This window comes from Halyomorpha halys, unplaced genomic scaffold (assembly GCF_000696795.3).
Source record: "Halyomorpha halys isolate HHAL.00 unplaced genomic scaffold, Hhal_1.1 Scaffold400.1, whole genome shotgun sequence".
Taxonomy (NCBI): domain Eukaryota; kingdom Metazoa; phylum Arthropoda; class Insecta; order Hemiptera; family Pentatomidae; genus Halyomorpha; species Halyomorpha halys.
Window position 1 is genome coordinate 618,566 of NW_027106113.1, and position 18,775 is coordinate 637,340.

The following is an 18,775-nucleotide window of genomic DNA, read 5'->3' on the forward strand; positions in this document are numbered from 1 at the left end:
AAATAAATAATAATAAATCTATTATATGTATATATTATATCTTATTAGAAGACGTGTATATGAGAAGCACTAATAGATAGTTTGAATAACTTATACACTTAATGAACGTATTGTTAATTTTTTTTCACTAATAAAAAACTGAACAATCAAATAAACTTTTCCAGTTAGTACGTTCTTATAAATTTTTTGTTCCCCTTTATCGGCAGAACTCGATGGCCTAATGCTGGAAAGGAACAGTCATAAGCCCATAGAAAGGGAAGGACTGTCCAATGATGTCAATAAAGCCCGTTGTTAGGAATTAGCCAAGGAAAGAAGTGAATGAAGAAAATGTTACAAAAGAGGCCGGAGGAAATGGGAAAGAAACTGGGAGTGGAAAACTAGATTTAGGCGAACATAAGGCCGGCCAGGACAATCGGAAACAATTTTCTTTCAGAGGAAATAGGTTTCGGCTGCAGCTAGAGATTGCCTACAGGCACTGCTTGTTACCTATACCTTAAGGTAGGGCCTTTAGTTTGCTACGCCACCTTAATCAGAACGGCCTCATTACTGGAAAAAGTTTAAACCTAATGCCTAAATTATAAAATAATAAAATGTTAAGCATTACATTGAATAAATAACCTGTACACAAGATAAAGTTGCATTTTACTCAAGTCACAACACATAACTAAATATGACTTTTAACATTAAATATGTTATTTACTATTCATGTATATTGTGCTTAGAATTATTCTATTATTATTGTAATTAGAAATATTCTAAAAGTTAGTTTTCATTTTAACATTAATTTTACTCTCACACTATCCTACAAGTAGGACTTGTAAAAATAAAACTAGCACTTTATTTTTTACTAAAAAAAAAAATCAACTTGTCAATTAAATTTATCACCATTTTTTTGTGCTAATTTATGTTATCAATTAGCACAAAAAAATGGTGATAAATTTATATCATGCGAATGAAGTGCTGCTAAAATAAACCATTCGCATGATATAAATTTATCACCATTTTTTTAAAAAAATTACTATTCTATAATACCAGCTGCCAAGGTCAAGAGCAATATTTATTAGTGTCGTAAGTATAAATATATAAATAATAATAAAAATAAATTGCCCATCAAAATTAATATGTACATTGGTATTCAATATAATGGTAAAGTAAGTAAACGACCAATATACAGAAATTTATAGTTAAATAAAAGAAAACTATATAATTTTGAATGTAATGCTATTTGTACAGGGCTTCCCGTAAGTCTTTAACTATATTTAATAATGTGATTATAAACCTTAGTATCAAAAGGAAATTTCAAATAGACAACGGTCCATTTCCTAACAGAAAAGGAGAAAATTGATAAATTGTCATTTTTCACTAAACAAATTTTGTTGTTAAATGGGAAGCAATAAGAAAATATTTACGTTATTAGGTAATTATAAATTGTAGCACAGTAAACTAACCCAATTTTTGATCAAAAACAAAAAGAATATGTTTTTTTTTAAACACTTGAACTTATATTTTAAGCGGCTAAATAACGCTTGTAATATGTATAGTATTTTATTTAACTATTTATCATAAATAAGAAGTTTATTTTCATGATTTGTAATTACATTTTTTCTTTAAAAAATTTGAGCATTCTGAATTTAACATAATTTTTTTTTTTAAATAGCAAATTTTGTAACAAAACATAACTAAATTAATATGGACTTTTTAAACAAGGTAGTTTTCCTTAAAGTAAAAAATCTACAGAATGCTGATAAAAAAAAATTGTGAATTATTCACCATTTAAAAAAATCACAGATTTTTGCGTTATTCAGTCATTTGAAAGCCTCTTTCAAATAGTTTTATGAATTAGCTAATTTAAACCTTTTTTTTTTGTAATTTGCTTCCTATTTCATAAAAAAGTGATTTTTTTTAAAAAAATCACAGATATTAATGTTTTCCTTTTTAGTTGATCATCGGGCCATTGTTTATACGAATTTCTTTTTCTTTTTTTTAATTTGAACTTTCACATGCTTAAATATTATAGACTGATTTTTTTTTTACGGATGGCAAATGCAGCTCCTTTTTGTCAAGCTCAGCTTCCATAAAAAAATCTGTCGTTTTATCCTTGAAATGTGTAGAGTGCTTAAACCGTCCTTATTTAGTTAAGAATAAGAGTTTTATAGCGAATAGTAGTAGACCAATTTCCATTTTCTGAAATCATACTGAAATATTAGCACAGGAATTACAGATATTAGAGATAGAGAAAACAGAGAGTCAGAAATTGAAACATTGTAGTAACTTTCGTTTACGATTGAATTAAAATGACTCTTGTAAGAATCAAAATATCCACACTTAAAGAAAGCATTTGGTAGATCTTTCCTCATCCCTCTGGAATTCTATTCTCTCCTTCATTCGTAGTTTTTATACCCTTCCAACCTTCAAATCCCGTATCTTCGACCACCTTCTGTCCACCCGATTCCGGAAGAATAAAATTGAAAATTTCAAACAAAGCTTATATATTTTCTGTATTTAATATTTCATATTTTCGTTTATTCTTGTAAATATGTATATTAGCAGAAATTATACCTTTCCATTTATTATTTTTAGTTTAATTATATTTAATTTTTTATCATTTTTTTCTACTATTTATTATAGAAGTGTTTGTCATCTTATGTTTTATAATATGACATATAAATAGGAATAGAACAAATAATAAAGTAAAACTTATTATTTGTTCTATTCCTATTTTATATATTCTGTTAATTATTCTTGTTCATTTTAATCTTTTTAAATTCATTATTTTATTATATTTTATGACGTTTTATAATTTCAGTTTTATTTTCTATTTCATTCTAAGGCTCTAAAACCTAGTTCCGACGCCTATATATTATTCTAAAGGGATCAATCCCAGAATAAATAAAGAATGTTATTATTATTATGCCGCCTACTTTCGATATCTGGTGCAAAATGTTGCTAAAAAAATCTTCGTATACCACAATAAAATTGAACAGTTGAATTCGAAGTTAACAATTGGACAAATACGTCTTAAATAGTTTTTTCAGATATACTAATTAGTTTTTATTTCTATTATATTCAAATTTTATTATTATTTTTTGAAATAACTACTTGTTTTCTTTTGCATAATTATGATTTATATATATTTTCAACCTACCTACGAATGATAAGCAAACGCAAAATTCACGAAAAGTTTAGTTTATTTTGTATTCCTGAACTATATGTGGTGCGTGTTCGCACAAACCGTATTAGGCAATCTGCATGTAGGAAATAATAAGGGGGTTATAGGAATCAGTTGTACATTGAAAACTTCTGCGAATTTCTGTGGACAGGTTGAAAACTTCTAACACTAATTCTTTTAAATTCGACCAGATGTTATCATTCGATATTATTAAACTTTTTAATAATAAATTAATTTTTAGTTTATTTTTTTATTATATACTACTTTTATTAGAAATGCTTTGAAATAATTACTTATTTTATTTTCCACAATTATGTATATATTTTTTATATGTGACATGTGAAAATAAAATGAATAACCATTGCACACTAATTTATTATTTCAATTTCTTTTTTTTGTATTATACCATTAAGTAACAAATAATAAAATATTTTGGATACTTCTGCACCAACTGATCTTGGATATTGAAAAATTGGGTGTTTCATTTTTTTACAAAGCTTCATTTTGTAAAATAATATTTTAAAAATGTAGTTGAGGGAATCCTTTTTTTTTTTTTACTGTACTTGTAAGACCCACCTTAACCATGAATAAATTTTATTTAGTTTTACACAGACTAATAATTAATTTTTTTTTTTTTTTTACTCAAGTTCTCTATTGAGGACCTCTACTGCCCCAGATTGGGAATGTCAAAAATCATTTCTCGGGGCCGCCGCAAAATAAATATTTACAGACCGAGGTTGGGAATCAAACCAACCGTCTGAAATAAGCTCTGTAATCCTCGCCCTGGCCCGCACAGACAATTTTTTGTTTTTAAATTAGTCCTGTCATGACTTCTTTGAAATCACTGCTAAGATCTGAACTTATGAAACAATTTCAAGAAGTAAACAATAATGTTAAGATTTTAAAAACTTGTTAGGATGTTAAATATGTTAAACAACTATTTAATGAACTATCTGTCTATATATGACTATCTTAAAATTGAAGTTGGTGTTAGTATTTTAGTTATTATATGAAAGTTTATATATAATAGAAAGTTGAGGCAACGAAACTACAGTTAAATCCTGTCACAAAGATTATTTAAACAAAATGATTCAAATAGCTATTTGCGTATGTTGTTAAATTTATATTTGTTGTATCTAGATTGCATAGAAAGGTCCGCATACTGTTTTCCTGGAAATAATATCCTCTATAAGGGTCAGGAGGAATTCAAAATATTTATATTAAATATTCTTTTTATGAAAGGATAAATGCTTGGTTACGGGATACTGCAGCCCGTTACGATGAAACAACAAGATTCTTCAGAAAATAGCTAATGCTTCATAATGCGTCTTTAATCATGCTCTAAGATCAATTACAGGTTTATTTATAAAATCAACTGATGTTTTAATTTTCAGATCTTCTTTATCTTATATAATGTTTGATAACAATCTGACCCAAGATCTACTTGGCTCTAATTCTGATTCATTTTTAGTTAGTGTTTATTACTTAATTTGTGCTTCGAAATCACTTTACAAATTGTTTGGATATAGTTATAAACATATCAATAATGAACTTTATCCGCTCGTAGTATGTTTTAAGTTTTATATAACCACCATTCATCGGTCCATTGGACGTGAATTTCTTTCGTGAAGTTTCGAAGCGAAATATCCATGAAATCAATCAATTAAATGAAAATATTGCGTTTAATATGAAACATACAGAAAAAAACTACAATTGTGAAGGACCGCACGACCCCCAAGCCATTACGCAATGTGCAATGACACGGCGGCAGCCAATCGAACGTATCCATGGTGGAGCCATTGCGCCACGAACCGACTATATAGGCAGCCGGTGGGTGGTATCGGGGTCTATTCGGGATGTTGGTACGGCAAGCATTGGTGCTGGTAGTTGTGGTAGTGGCGGTGAACGCCCAGCTCGGCGAGTACGACGAGCACGGCCATGCTGGCCCTTTGGTTTACTCAGACGGTCCTATCGGTGGCCTAGCCGACCATGGGGTAGCTCAGGACCACCATAAGGGACATCACTGGAGCAAGGGAGGTGGAGAATCCCACAAAGGTCATCATCACGAATCGCACGGAAGTAAGGGTGGCAAAGGGCACAAAGAACACCATGGATACCATCACGGAAAGAAAGGTCATCATGACAAAGACCATCATGCAGGAGGGTATGCCGACCACGGTGGCCACAAACACAAGCACCATGACGAAGGAGGATATCATGCCGAGCACCATAAAGGCGAGCATGGTCACCATGGACACAAATACGAGGAACATGGCAAGTTCGGGAAAGGGCACAGCACAAAAGGTGAGCACGTCGTACACAAGTTGGACGAGTACAAGAAGAAGAAAGAATTTTACGATGAAGACCACGATGAACACCATCACCACAAACATGGTGGACACCACGAAGATCACGCACACAAGAAGGGAGGACACCACAAGAAAGGTCATCACCACGCAGGGCACTCAGAAGATCACAAAGGTAAGAAAGGCCACGAACACCATGGACATCATCACCACCATCACGCCGGGCACAAGAAAGAAGATGGACACTCAGAAAAGTATGGACACCATCATGAACATGGAAAGAAAGGCGCAAAAGAAGACCACAAGAAGTGGGGATTCAGCCACCACGGCAAGGGTCACCACTGACCACCAGGATTTATGATTCCAAATGATGTATACTAGTCGAATCGGTACTGTTAACTCTTGTATATGTATAAGTGTTGTGCGTGTTTGTGGATGTGTGAGTGTACAAATATCAACTTAACGGTTGCGTTTGTTACTTCGTTTTTATAGATATGTAAATTTATACGGTGTACAAAATTGATGTTTTTATAACGATCCTTCATTCACTTTTATTAACCTGCTATAAACTTGCTTCTTTGCTTACTTTTGTACTGTGAAAACGTATATGTTTTATTACGTGTGTAAATCAACAAAAATGAATAATATTTATTTAAAATAGTCTTATTATTTAATTCCATTCCCCTATTCCTATTTTATGTTTGTTTTATTGAGATTGATCTGGCTTAAGTCAGTGGCAATTATGACAAAATACTACTACTTGTAATAAGGTTCTTATGATTCTTCAGTCATTGCAGCCAATTATGGTGATTTATTATAGCTTGATTTTTTTAAATTGTAAAACATAGGTTCATAAAGGCAAGTAAGTACACATTTTACAATGGACGATTGAGGCTAACTTTATACAACTCAGTACAATAATTATTAATTTTTCAAGAAGTTCAACTTGAAATATAAACAATCCTTAATCGTCCAATTTACTGATCCTAGCTAACCAGCCATCACAGCCTTCGTCCATATTTTTTTTTTATATTTAATGCGATCGGCTTTACGATTACGAATAGTTATACATATAACCACATATATTTGAAAGTATTTCTGTGAGATAATGTTGACATCTACAACAAAATCAACATTATACGAGAGTATCAGATAACTTAGTAAATCATTATTTGTATCCTTAAGAAAGAGACCAGATTTTATAAAATGGCGTCTTAAGCTTACATTATATTATCAACAAGTATATTTGGAGCTACTATTTTCCAAACAAGTTAAATTTATAAAATTTAATTTTACCAAAAACGTATGCTGCAATAATTGAAAATTGCAACAAATATATAATTATCAACAAATCGTTTTAAAAGATTGAATGTTAGATTCAATAAAAAAATATATATTAAAAAATAAAATAATATTAAATATATTGTATGCCGGAAAAAAATAATTAAAAATAACTGTTTCATCAACACACTAGTTCTAAACAGAAAACAGAACAAGTTTTTGTGTTCGTTCGTATAATCGTAAAAGATCTTATGTATAATCTTTTCTAATTAGAATAGTGAAATGAATATGTTCAAAAATTGTAATCTTATTGTTTATAGTACCTATTTGTAAAGTATTGCCCTAACACAGACTTATAACAGTCAGAACTGAAATATGATTAAGTTGCATTAGAGTTTTTTATATTTTGGAAGGGAATGTATAACACTCAAATTATTTAAATTTAATGATGTTATCATTGATGGTATTAATTATGATTTTTTTTTTTAGACCTAATATCTTAAATTTTATTTTTATTAGCATGAAATGAGTGAAAAAATGTTTTATTCTCCACTTTTATCATTTTTACAATATTTTTCCAATTTTTTTAATCATCATGTATTTTTCTTTATACAATTTATTTATAATTATTATAATAAAATTATAATTTTGAACATTCTATATGTTTTGTTTATTTTTTTACAATAAACATTCATTCCTTAATTAATTGTTTATGATCCATTTAATTTCAACAGCGGCACCTCATGATTCCCCAAGCGTAGTTCAGGGGAGCCGTAAGCGAATTCCACATTCCCAAAATATTTAAAAAGAAAAAATTAAAATATAAAAGCCTTTCAGCATTTAATTTGCACAGTTTTTCTTCTTTTTTTTTTACATATTCAACCACTCTAAGGACGCTTTTGGCAACATTTTTATATGTTTTAGCTCGTGAAATTTATTTAATTGAAAAAGTCAGAAAATAACTAATTTACACCACTCTAAAGTCATGTTATAGGCCTTAATACGAAACGACAGAAAATTATTGCAGGTATTCATTCCGAGAATTGTTGATATGCTACAAGGAGGGGGAAAAACGACGAATCTACATTTTTGTCAGTTTTTTGTAAAGCAAAAATTTTTGGTAAAATTCAATCTGTTTCTTATCAACTAAGTTCCTAATTCTTTTTACAAACTATTCACATTGAGAGTTGAAGTTATTTTTAAAAATTCGATCGCCTTACTACATATCGAATGCCCGCATTGGGAATTGATTGCCTTTGGAAAAAAAAAACTGCTATGACGACATTAGATACTGTCGTGACAGATCTAATCGGTATAAAGCATGTTAATATAGAAGTTATCATGTTAACTCTCACCCAAATTAGTATTCTGCGTAATACTGGCATAACGAAACATTAGTTTGTTTATTCAAAATTATACTCCAAGTCCAGTTACCATATAATTGACTTAAAGTTGACGAAATCAATTTTTTTTTTTATTTATTTATTGATATTTACAACTGTATAAAAAAATACAACCAGTAAATTTAATCATAATGATATGATACAAGATGTAGAGAAACTACCCAGTAGTAGAACTCTAAAAACAGTTTACAATATAAGGTCACGAGCCATCTTCTTTTCAGGCGCCTCGGAGGATTGGAAGAGGAAGCAAGGTTAGAAACGAGTGGGAAATAAAATTTAAAAATATATTTTTGATAAGCAGGTTAAATGACAAAGAGGCTGTAAAACTTGTAAACGAAAGGTTGTAAAATAAAATTTAAACTTCAAAACAGGTCAAGATGTTTTACTAATTTTTTTTAGAAGTAACTTGGATCCAATTTGTTTGCACTATCACACGAAACAGTAGTTCGGGTCTTCAGTATTGCCATCACCAAAAGAGTTACGTACATAAAAAATATTGGATTTAATTTTATAATTAGACTGCTTCGGGCGGCCATCTTTGTCAGTTTTAATGTTTTACTTTCAATCAGCTATTGCTTACCATAGCATAATACCAATATTATATTATAAATATAAAATTTCCCACACACTGTTTTAAAAACAGTGAAACCGATTTTAAGGAATCAGATAATACTAAAAACTTCAATTCATTAAAATTGTCAGACACCCATGTTTTACAACCTAATGTTTCATTTCTAAAAAATTTAGTCACAATTTTTTGAAAAATGATTGAGGTAGAGTTTGAAGTTTGAATTTTATAATGTCAGAATGAAGATTTAATGTTATCTAGTTTTAAGATAACATCATTAAATTTAAGTAATTTGAGTGTTATACATTCCCTTCCAAAATATAAAAACTCTAATGCAAATTAATCATATTTCAGTTCTGACTGTTATAAGTCTGTGTTAGGGCAATACTTTACAAATAGGTACTATATAAACAATAAGATCATGTATATTCATTAAATTATAAACTATTAAATATTTTTTTATAAATTTTAAAATTCTTAATTTTGATTCTTTATTTCCAATGAACGAGAGATATTGCCTTCTGACAAGCTGTTTGTAAGAAATAATCTCTCGTTCCGTTGGTGAAAAATATATAATTATGACTAACGAGGGCGAACCCTTCTCCTATTCATTTATTGTCTGTCGAGTCGAATTTCAAAGAAAAATGAAAAAGGATTAATTTTCATTTACAATTTCATAGTGAAAGCAAAGATAATGGAAAAGGCAATAACATTTTAGCTCTTTGGAATTCGGGCAAATAGCCAGACATCATTTTAAGTTTTTGTTAGAGTTTTTTTTTTCACTACTCTTCATCCCTCAACCCTCATAAAATAACTCAGATCCTTCTTATTTGTTGAAATATTTAAAGTTATGGTGAAGCATTAATATTTGTTTATATTTTAAAACATGTAACTTTCTTGTGAATAAATGAACTTAATGACTATAAGGTTGTAATATTTATTACTAGATGGAAAGATGATAGAATCATATCTATAGTCTCCACAGCATTCAATGAAGAAACTTTTTAACTGTGAAGAGGTATTCGAAAGATGAAAATGAAACAATATCTCCACAACCTCATCATATAAACTGTTATGATTAAGTCGTTGTATCACCAAAATTCAACCAATCTTATAATATCAACTGTATTTAAGTCGATTTTAGAAATAATGAACAATTCAACTCAAAACTTGGGTGGAAACGAATCAAGAGAGAATACACTGCATTCGGGTTTATAGGGCGTAGGCAAGGGCAACACTAAAATGTATTAAACCATCGCAACACCAAAGGAGTATTCAGAAAGAAGGCAAATAATTTTATAATAATATAATTGAAACAAGTAAGAAATGTACATAAGAAAACTAAATTTTGAATAAATATTTTACTAAACATAAAGACAAAAAGAGTAAATATGAAACTAAAACTAAAAACATAACGCCTAAAATAATTCAAATACATAGAAAGAAATATTTAAGCAATTAATTCCAATACAGAAAACGTTTGACTACATAAATATACAATAAAAAACAAATCTAAAAACTTATTAATAGAGGTAAAAGGCAATGAGAAAACTATTTACATCTATATTAAAATATTCGGTTTAAAATTTTTGAATAATTGGTTAAGGAACAAACAAGTGTATAACCTTGTGTTCCGAAACGTGTAACAATATGTTAATTTAGAATAAATTACATTCAAATTGAAATCTTTTTAACCTCAGAATTATTTTATTGAAATTGACTTAGCAGACTTGCTAAAACGAAAATCCAGAATAGAACAAGATATGGAAATGAGGGAAAACCATATGAAAAGTTTAAAATCTGAGTACCAGATAAAACTACAAGAAATATTCCATCATGATAAAATTAGTTTATTTATAGTACATGAATATGGGACAAATGTCCCGAAACGTTGTGCAACAATATGTTAATTTAGAATAAATTACATTCAAATTGGAAGCTTTTTAACCTCAACAAATTTTTATTGAAATTGACTTACCAGACTTCCTAAAAAGAAAATCCAGAGTAAATATGAAATGTTCTAAAACTAAAAAAATAATATCTAAACCAATTCAAATACATAGAAAGAAATATTTAACCAATTAATTCCAATACAGAAAACGTTTAACTACATAATACACAATAAGAAATAAAGGTAAAAGAAGACAATGAGAAACTATTTATATCTACATTAAAATATTCAGTTTGGAATTTTTGAATAATTGGTTAAGGGGCAAGCAAGTGTATTAAGAACCTACTCTTATGTTACACAAGGGAAGATGATGAGCATACGAGGCTTATATTACAAGAGCCGGGAAGAAAAAAAGGCAGTTATCTCACCCCAATTTTTTATTACTTTTATGAAAACTATGTATAACTACTAGTCAAAATTGATGAGTCTGCCAAGTATAGGTAAGGGGAATAAATGGCGGCTGTTTCAAAACATTAATTTTTCATTCGGAGCTCTATATCGAGCTCTAAACCAACAATACTAAAAAAATCTAATAGAACATTATTTAAAGAAGAGTACATTTGCTGAAATATTAGCCCTAAAAGAGCTATTTACGTCCAATAATTCTCGAGACATAGCTTTTTAAAAAGCAAAATGTCTTGAAAATCTTCAGCAAGATTAGTAGTTAGCTAATTTATTTTGAGAAATCTATATCTCAGGAACTATGAGACGTATAGATGTCTATTAGCACTCAAATTAATGCTAGTTTAATGAACTATAAATAAGTTTATGACTTTTACCTTCGTGGGAATAGTAGTTTTCATGATATTTGCTAAAATAAATTGATTTATAGTTTTCCTGACAATGGAATAAGTTTGACAATAAGTTTGATTTATGAAAAACTTTATTTCAGAAACCATTGGACGTACATATGTCTGCCAGCACTCAAATTAAAGCTAGTTAAATGTACTATAAAATAGTCAACAACTTTTTTCTTTGTAGGACTAGTAGTTTTTATGTTATTTGACCAAATAAACACACAAAATGTTGATTTCTAGTTGTACGTATAAAAAAAATATATCTCTAGACCCATAAACATAAAGGAAATTAATCTACCTATAAAGTAGTTTATGTCACTTATCTTCGTAGGGGTAGTAGGTTTGACGATGATTTTATGATAAATTTGGCAAATGAAAATTTGTCCGAACAACTATAAATCAATTTATTTTAGCAAATTTCATGAAAACTGCTACTTCTACGAAAATAAACGTCATAAACTACTTAATAGCTCATTAGACTAGCTTTAATTTGAGTGTTAATCTAAGTTAATCTAAGAGTGTTAATCTATACGTCATATAGTTTCTGAGATATAGATTTCTCAAAATAAATTAACTAACTACTGATATTTCAGTACATTGTTATAAAATGTTGCTTTTTAAAAGGTTTTATCTCGAGAACTATTGGACGTAAATAGCTCAATTAGGGCTTACATTTTAGAAAATTTACTCTACTTTAAATGATGCTCTTATAGTTTTTCCATTGTTGTTGGTAGAGTAGAGGTAAAGATATATATAAATAAAATAATAAAGATATAGAGCTCCAAATAAAAAAATAATTATTTTTAACGTTTTGAAACAGCCGTCATTTTTTATTCCCACTACCTACACTTGGCAGACTCATCAATTTTAACTATTAATTATACATAGTTTTCAATTAAGTAATAAAAAAGTGGGGTGAAATAACTGTCTTTTTTCTCCTCTCGGGCTCTTCTACAACTCATCTGCCACGCCTCTGGCCTATCTCAAAGCCTGCCTTTTTGGTTTCGCTTTCCTTTCAGCTTCCTCCATCATACTTCATCCTCCTAGATGTTACCATAATTTTTTCCATTTTTATTGAGTTTCTTACATTGAGAAAAGACGTTTACGCACTGTTATTCATAGATATTCAAAATACTTTGAAAAAATTGCCAAAGCAACCAACGTTCACTAGGTAGATTGTATTTGTTAAATATTATTTTACCTTTGTCAGTCTTTTTATTTTTGTTTTGTTTTTTAGAGATTATATTAATGAAACCGTTTCACTAAATATATAAAAAATGTGTTAAAAATACAAAACCACCATTATAGCAACGAATATAAAACCTCGGTTCTTATCCCTTACAGTAGCACCCCATTGTTTCCTTTGATCTCTGCCCCCACGATGTGGCCTTCTATTGAATTGAATGTATTTGTATCCGTGGCTCTTCTCTTCCTACTAACCGGTGCGGTTAACATAAGTCAGTGTTCCCCAAACTTTTGACAGCTGATTACCCTTTCGTAATACTGAATATCCCTCATAAAAAAAAAATCACTCATACTTTAATAAAAATCAAAATTTAATTGTTTTTGTTTCCTTTTTTAGTACTCAAACGAAAATAAATAAATTATGTATCAACGGTATATGGTCAATTTCATTTTTTTTTTGCTACTCTAATTCGTTCCATACTTCAACCAGCGATCTGAATCAGTAGAATCACAACTTTTTCAGACAAAACTTCTTATACACATTACGAACAATTCACCAACATCGACCAAAGCGAAGCCATAAATTTCAAATTGAATTCGTAAAGCCATAAAATTCAAAAAGCTCGTGCCTTAAGAAAAAATGCAGAAGCTATCTGAAGAACGTGGTGCTGGACGATCCTTTAAAGCTTACTGCTTATTTTCAAAAATAAATACGGTGGCCTTCATCCATTTCTAATGGCTGTCGAGTATTTAGTGATTAACTTGGTCATAAGCATTTTAATTATTTATAATAGATGTTCTTCTAATAATCAAATTATGTATTATATCTTATAATATTACATATTAATTTTTTTTTTCGAGTGTGCTAATTTTTTTAATAATTAAAATGGAAGTTTAAATTCATAAAAAGTGGTATCATAAAATAAATACAAAAAATATCTTTCTGTTAATGTCATTCGGTTGAAGTTGATTCATATAATGGTTTATTGCCTTTTTGTGGCTCTCCCACCCACTCCAGAAATAGTTTGAAGATAAACTGTTCAGTGTAGGCCTAATGGAAAAATGTTTGCAGGTTGATAAAAATGAAATCTCTTCCACCTTGGGAGAATTCTTTTCTTTCTTAGATTTCCCCAAGTGTGACAAATAATGTCTATGACAGTTTAGAAATCGATCTGTTTTGATATTACAATAATTTTTTACAAGCTTTTAAGTTATTCGTATGGTTGACTGTTGTATTAAATGTTTATCTTGTTGTTCCTTACAACTTCCATTTACATTACCATTTTTTTTATTTATTTTTTTTTTTATTTAATTTACCATCAAGCATTGAATGTGTTGACATTTGTTATAGGAAGTCAAAGTTAACGAAAATATCTTATTAATATATTTAGGCATGGGTTACAATATTTTAGAAAAAAATCTTAGCAAATGAAATCACCACCCTCATTAGCTCGAAGAGAAAATTTATTCAAAAATGAGGCGAAGTATAATTATAAAGTTATAAAGAAACAATAAAGAAATTTCTTCTATAATTAGGAAAAGGGTCGTTAGTCCGGCGCGGCATTAGGAGTCTTTGGGAAATGAAACTCCGTGACGCTTCCTCTTGCTGTAGTGAAATTTTCTTTCTTCTTAGCGATATTATTAAGGACAAAAGTCTGCTTGCTTGTCAGAATCTAAAGTTTTTTTTTCTTGTTTTGGTAAGACTTTAAAAAAAGTCGAACTGTCTCATGAACAAATAAAATAATTTCTAACGTTTGGTCTCCTAAAAAAATAAAAATAGTATTAGTACAAAAGCCCAAGAGGAGAAAAAAGGCAGTTATTTCATCCCAATTTTTTATTACTAAATTGAAAACTAGGTATAATTACTAGACAAAATTGACGAGTCTGCGTATAGGTAGGGGAGAATACAAAATGGTGGCTGTTTCAAAACCTTAAAAAAACATTAATTTTTCATTCGGAGCTCTATATCTTAAAAACTACCAACAACACTAGAAAATCTAAAAGAATATTATTTAAAGAAGAATAAATTTGCTGAAATATCAGCCCTATTGGAGATATTTACGTCCAATAGTTATCAAGATATAGTCTTTTTAAAAGCAACATTTCATAAAAATGTACTGAAATATTAATAGTTAGTTAATTTATTTTGAAAAATCTATTATCTCAAAAACCATTTGACTTACAGATGTCTATTAGCACTCAAATTAAAGCTAGTTATTTGGGCTATAATGTAGTTTATGATGTTTATTTTAGTAGGTTTAGTAGTTTTCATGAAATTTGAAATTTCCTTTATTTTGAGTTTTGGCAAACATATGTGCGTCTTATTGGTCTAGAGATAAATGTTTTCAAAAATCCAACATTTTATACGAACAACTAGAAATTAATATTTTGTCAAATGTCATAAAAACTACTACACCTACAAAGATAAACATGAAAATTTAACTAGCTTTAATTTGAGTGCTGGCAGACATCTGTACGTCCAATGGTTTATGAAATAAAGTTATTCATAAATCAAATTCATTGTCAGAAAAACTATAAATCATTTAATTTTAGCAAATATCATAAAAGCTACTATTCCTACGAAGGTAGAGGTCAGAAACTACTTTATAGTCCATTAAACAAGCTTTAATTTGATTGCTAATAGACAGCAGTACGTCACATGGTTCTTTAGATATAGATTTCTCAAATTAAATTAACTAACTACTGATATTTCAGTACATTTTTATAAATTGTTGCTTTTTAAAAGGTTTTATCTCAACTATCTCAACTACATCCCTCAAATAAGGGCTTATATTTTAGCAAATTTATTTTTCTTTAAATAATGTGCTCTTAGGTTTTCTTGTGTTTTTTGTAGTTTTTTTATTCCCTCTATCTATACTTGCCTGACACATCAATTTGGACTAGTAATTATACATAGTTTTCTTAAAGTAATCAAAAAGGATAGTTACGATTGGGATAGTTAGGATAGTTAGATTGGGGTGAGATAGTTACCTTTTTTTCTTCCAGGCTCTTGTACTATATTACCTACATTTATACCTATTTACACTATAACATTTATGGATTTAACAAAATAAATAATTGAATAATGGAAAAAAAAATAAATTTAAGAAAAAGATGATAAGAGAAATTAAGATAAAATAAAATTTTAGAATGACAATAACAGAACTGATAAATATAGAATTTATAACAGGATGTCCTGCAGCAGCCTACGCTTCATTCTTCGGGTTGAGGTTGGGTCACTGCCCCTTTAAATGTAGATAACTGAGAGGTACCTCCCAAGGTAACGGGAGGAACCTCATGAACCATTTTTTTATGTTATCCTCTATTGTCTCTGTTTGTAATCCCAATGCAATTAGCTATTATTACTTTCATAAAAGCTATGTACAGTCACTTATAAAAATTTATGTGTCTGCTAACCATAGACCTATGAAATTTTGTCTGAACAACTAAAATCTACGGTTTGTGAATTTATTGTAGTAAATATCATGAAAACTACTACTCCTAAGAACAAAAATGGCATAAACTACAGTACATTACATTATCTTGCTTACAGACATTTTTATGTCCAATAGTTCCTGACATATAGTTTTTACTAAACAAAAGTTTTGCCCGTACAACTACAAATCAACAACTTGTGAATTAATTTTGACAAATATCAACTAAAATCTGCGGTTTGTGAATTTATTGTAGTCAATATCATGAAAACTACTACTCCTACGAACAAAAATGGCATAAACTACAGTACATTACATTATCTTTGATATGAGTGCTAACAGACATTTTTATGCCTAATAGTTCCTGACATATAGTTTTTACTAAACAAACGTTTTGCCCGTACAACTACAAATCAACATCTTGTGAATTAATTTTGACAAATATCATGAATACTACTACTCTTACGAAGATAAATATCATGAACTACATTATAATATTTTTATAAAATTAATATAATAATTTTTCAGTACTTATTTTATGCAAAGTTGATTTTTAAGAAAGTATATCTAGGGGAGTTTTGAATGTAAATAGCTCTTTTTAGGACTTCATAAGGTTTTTTTTTAGAGTTGTTAGTTTCAAAGATGGAGCTCAGAACGAAAAATTAATGTTTGTTATAATTTTGCAACAGTAACCATTTTTTATTCCCTCTAGCTATGATTGTTAGATACATTAATATGGCTATTAACTATATAGTTTTCATTAAAGTAATCAAAAATTGGTGTGAAACAACTTTTTTTTTCCATCGGACTCTTGGACGCTGTTGTTAATCATTGTTCAGATATACCCCTACTTATTTTTTTAATCTTTCATTTTACACTTGTATAAAGTGTGTTTTTAAATATGATATAATTTCTTGAGTTTATATAATTTATTTGTTAAGATATGTTTTCATTTCATTAAGTTTTAAAATTTATTTAATCATTATTAAATAATTTCTTTTATTATTTCGTATATTTTACTTCATGTTACATAAGGTATATTAATTGCATGTTTTATTTTATTTCATTGTATTGTTTTATTTATTATACTACGCTTTTAACTATTTTATGTTGTCTGCATAGGTTTATTTTTAGATTTTATTTATTTATTTTTATAGTATAAAATAATGCAGAAAATATCTCTCTGGTTTTGAATGTACATAATTTGTTTATTAGCCTTATTTTAATGGCTCATTCCTCTTTGTAAAAAATAAACCCAAAATTTAGCATATATTTGAATTATATTCAAGAAGGTGAATCAGGAATAGAGATTTATATCCAAGACAGACAGATACATTTCTTCTATCTGTTTTGTATAATGTAATTTGTGTAATGTAATGTAAAGGTAAATGATTAATCAAAATACTTTCGTTTGTCACAAAATAATTACATAAAATTTGTTGTAGGTTTTTTCAATGTTTACCTACTTTTCAATAGATAAATTATAACAAAATTATCCATTAGATACGACTTCATCACATTATAGCTTATGAGAAGTTTCGACCCAAGATATGAAGATTTTAGTAGGTCCAACTTGTGTTAAATGTATGTCGTTTCAGCAATAGTTATTTGTTGATATATACGTAATAGATATACTATTTAAAGAAAAAAAATATTCAAAACCCATTATTAGAAAAACTTCTAAAATAACTCTGAGTAACTTTGTAAGTTTATCTCGACCTCCACCAAGTTTAATTGAAGGTTGTATTCGAAATCGTGCAGCTATGATTTAAAATACTCTCTACACCAAATAAGTCAGGATGGCCGAGTGGTCTAAGGCGCTGCGTTCAGGTCGCAGTCCACTCTGTGGGCGTGGGTTCGAATCCCACTTCTGACATACTTTTTTTTTTTTTTATTTGTAAAATAGTTTTAATTTTTAAAACTTTCCAGTTCTAATATACATTCGAATTCATGCATTTTAATGTTAAAAAATAATTATTAAACTTTCATTCCACTAATATTGTTTATTATAATTCGATTAATATCTTTGTCACACAATCAATTTTTTTCTAACTCATTACTGTTTATTATAATAAACATCACACAATATTATTTATTAGTCTTTTTAAAATTTATTGTTTTATGTTGTTTTTTTTCATTAATCATAATTTTTATTAACTTGGATTCTTTTTGAAAAAACTTGTAATCATTTATTTTAATATTAAAACTCATTTGTTTTTTACTACATAAGGCGATCGGTAACAACAATAAAATTATTACATTTCACAATAATTTAATATAAGAAAGCATATCTAGGCAACGCAAAGGTATAAATAAAGCATGTTTTCATACTGGATGTGTCAGGAGTAGCAGAAGAATCCTGGTCCATTATCTAACCATGACATTTTCCTGTTCCAGTCAGTCCGTAACTGTCAGTGTCCCAAGAGACTTCCCGTCAAAACCTCGAAGTCCTACAACATTTTTAAACTTTTTTATTTTATTATTTTGTTTGAAAATACATAAATGGAGAGTGGAATTTTATTATTCTAATGTATTTTTAGTTTGCCTTATTTTTTTTTTCAATTAGTTTTAACAAATCAGTGGAATTTTTATTTTAGTCTTCATTCTCCCTGGACTGTATTGCAAAGTTAATTTTTTTTTTTATTTATCTTAACTATGGGAAATTATTTCATTAAAATATA

General features: G+C 28.8%; 1 protein-coding gene and 1 non-coding gene across 2 annotated transcripts; both read left to right on the plus strand.

The window, feature by feature from the left end:
- Positions 1-5,025: 5,025 nt before the first annotated feature.
- Positions 5,026-6,135, plus strand: LOC106682275 (sarcoplasmic reticulum histidine-rich calcium-binding protein). Its single transcript, XM_014423032.2, has one exon. It carries the CDS (start codon positions 5,026-5,028, stop codon positions 5,818-5,820), a length of 795 nt encoding a protein of 264 aa, XP_014278518.1. The 3' UTR covers positions 5,821-6,135.
- Positions 6,136-17,887: 11,752 nt separating this feature from the next.
- TRNAL-CAG (transfer RNA leucine (anticodon CAG)) lies at positions 17,888-17,970 on the plus strand. Its single transcript has one exon. It is a non-coding gene; the product is annotated as a tRNA-Leu (tRNA).
- The last annotated feature ends 805 nt before the right edge of the window (positions 17,971-18,775 follow it).

What these genes read in the sequence shown, in the direction of transcription:
- LOC106682275 (XM_014423032.2), top strand. Translation starts at nt 5,026, where the DNA reads ATGTTGGTACGGCAAGCATTGGTGCTGGTAGTTGTGGTAGTGGCGGTG.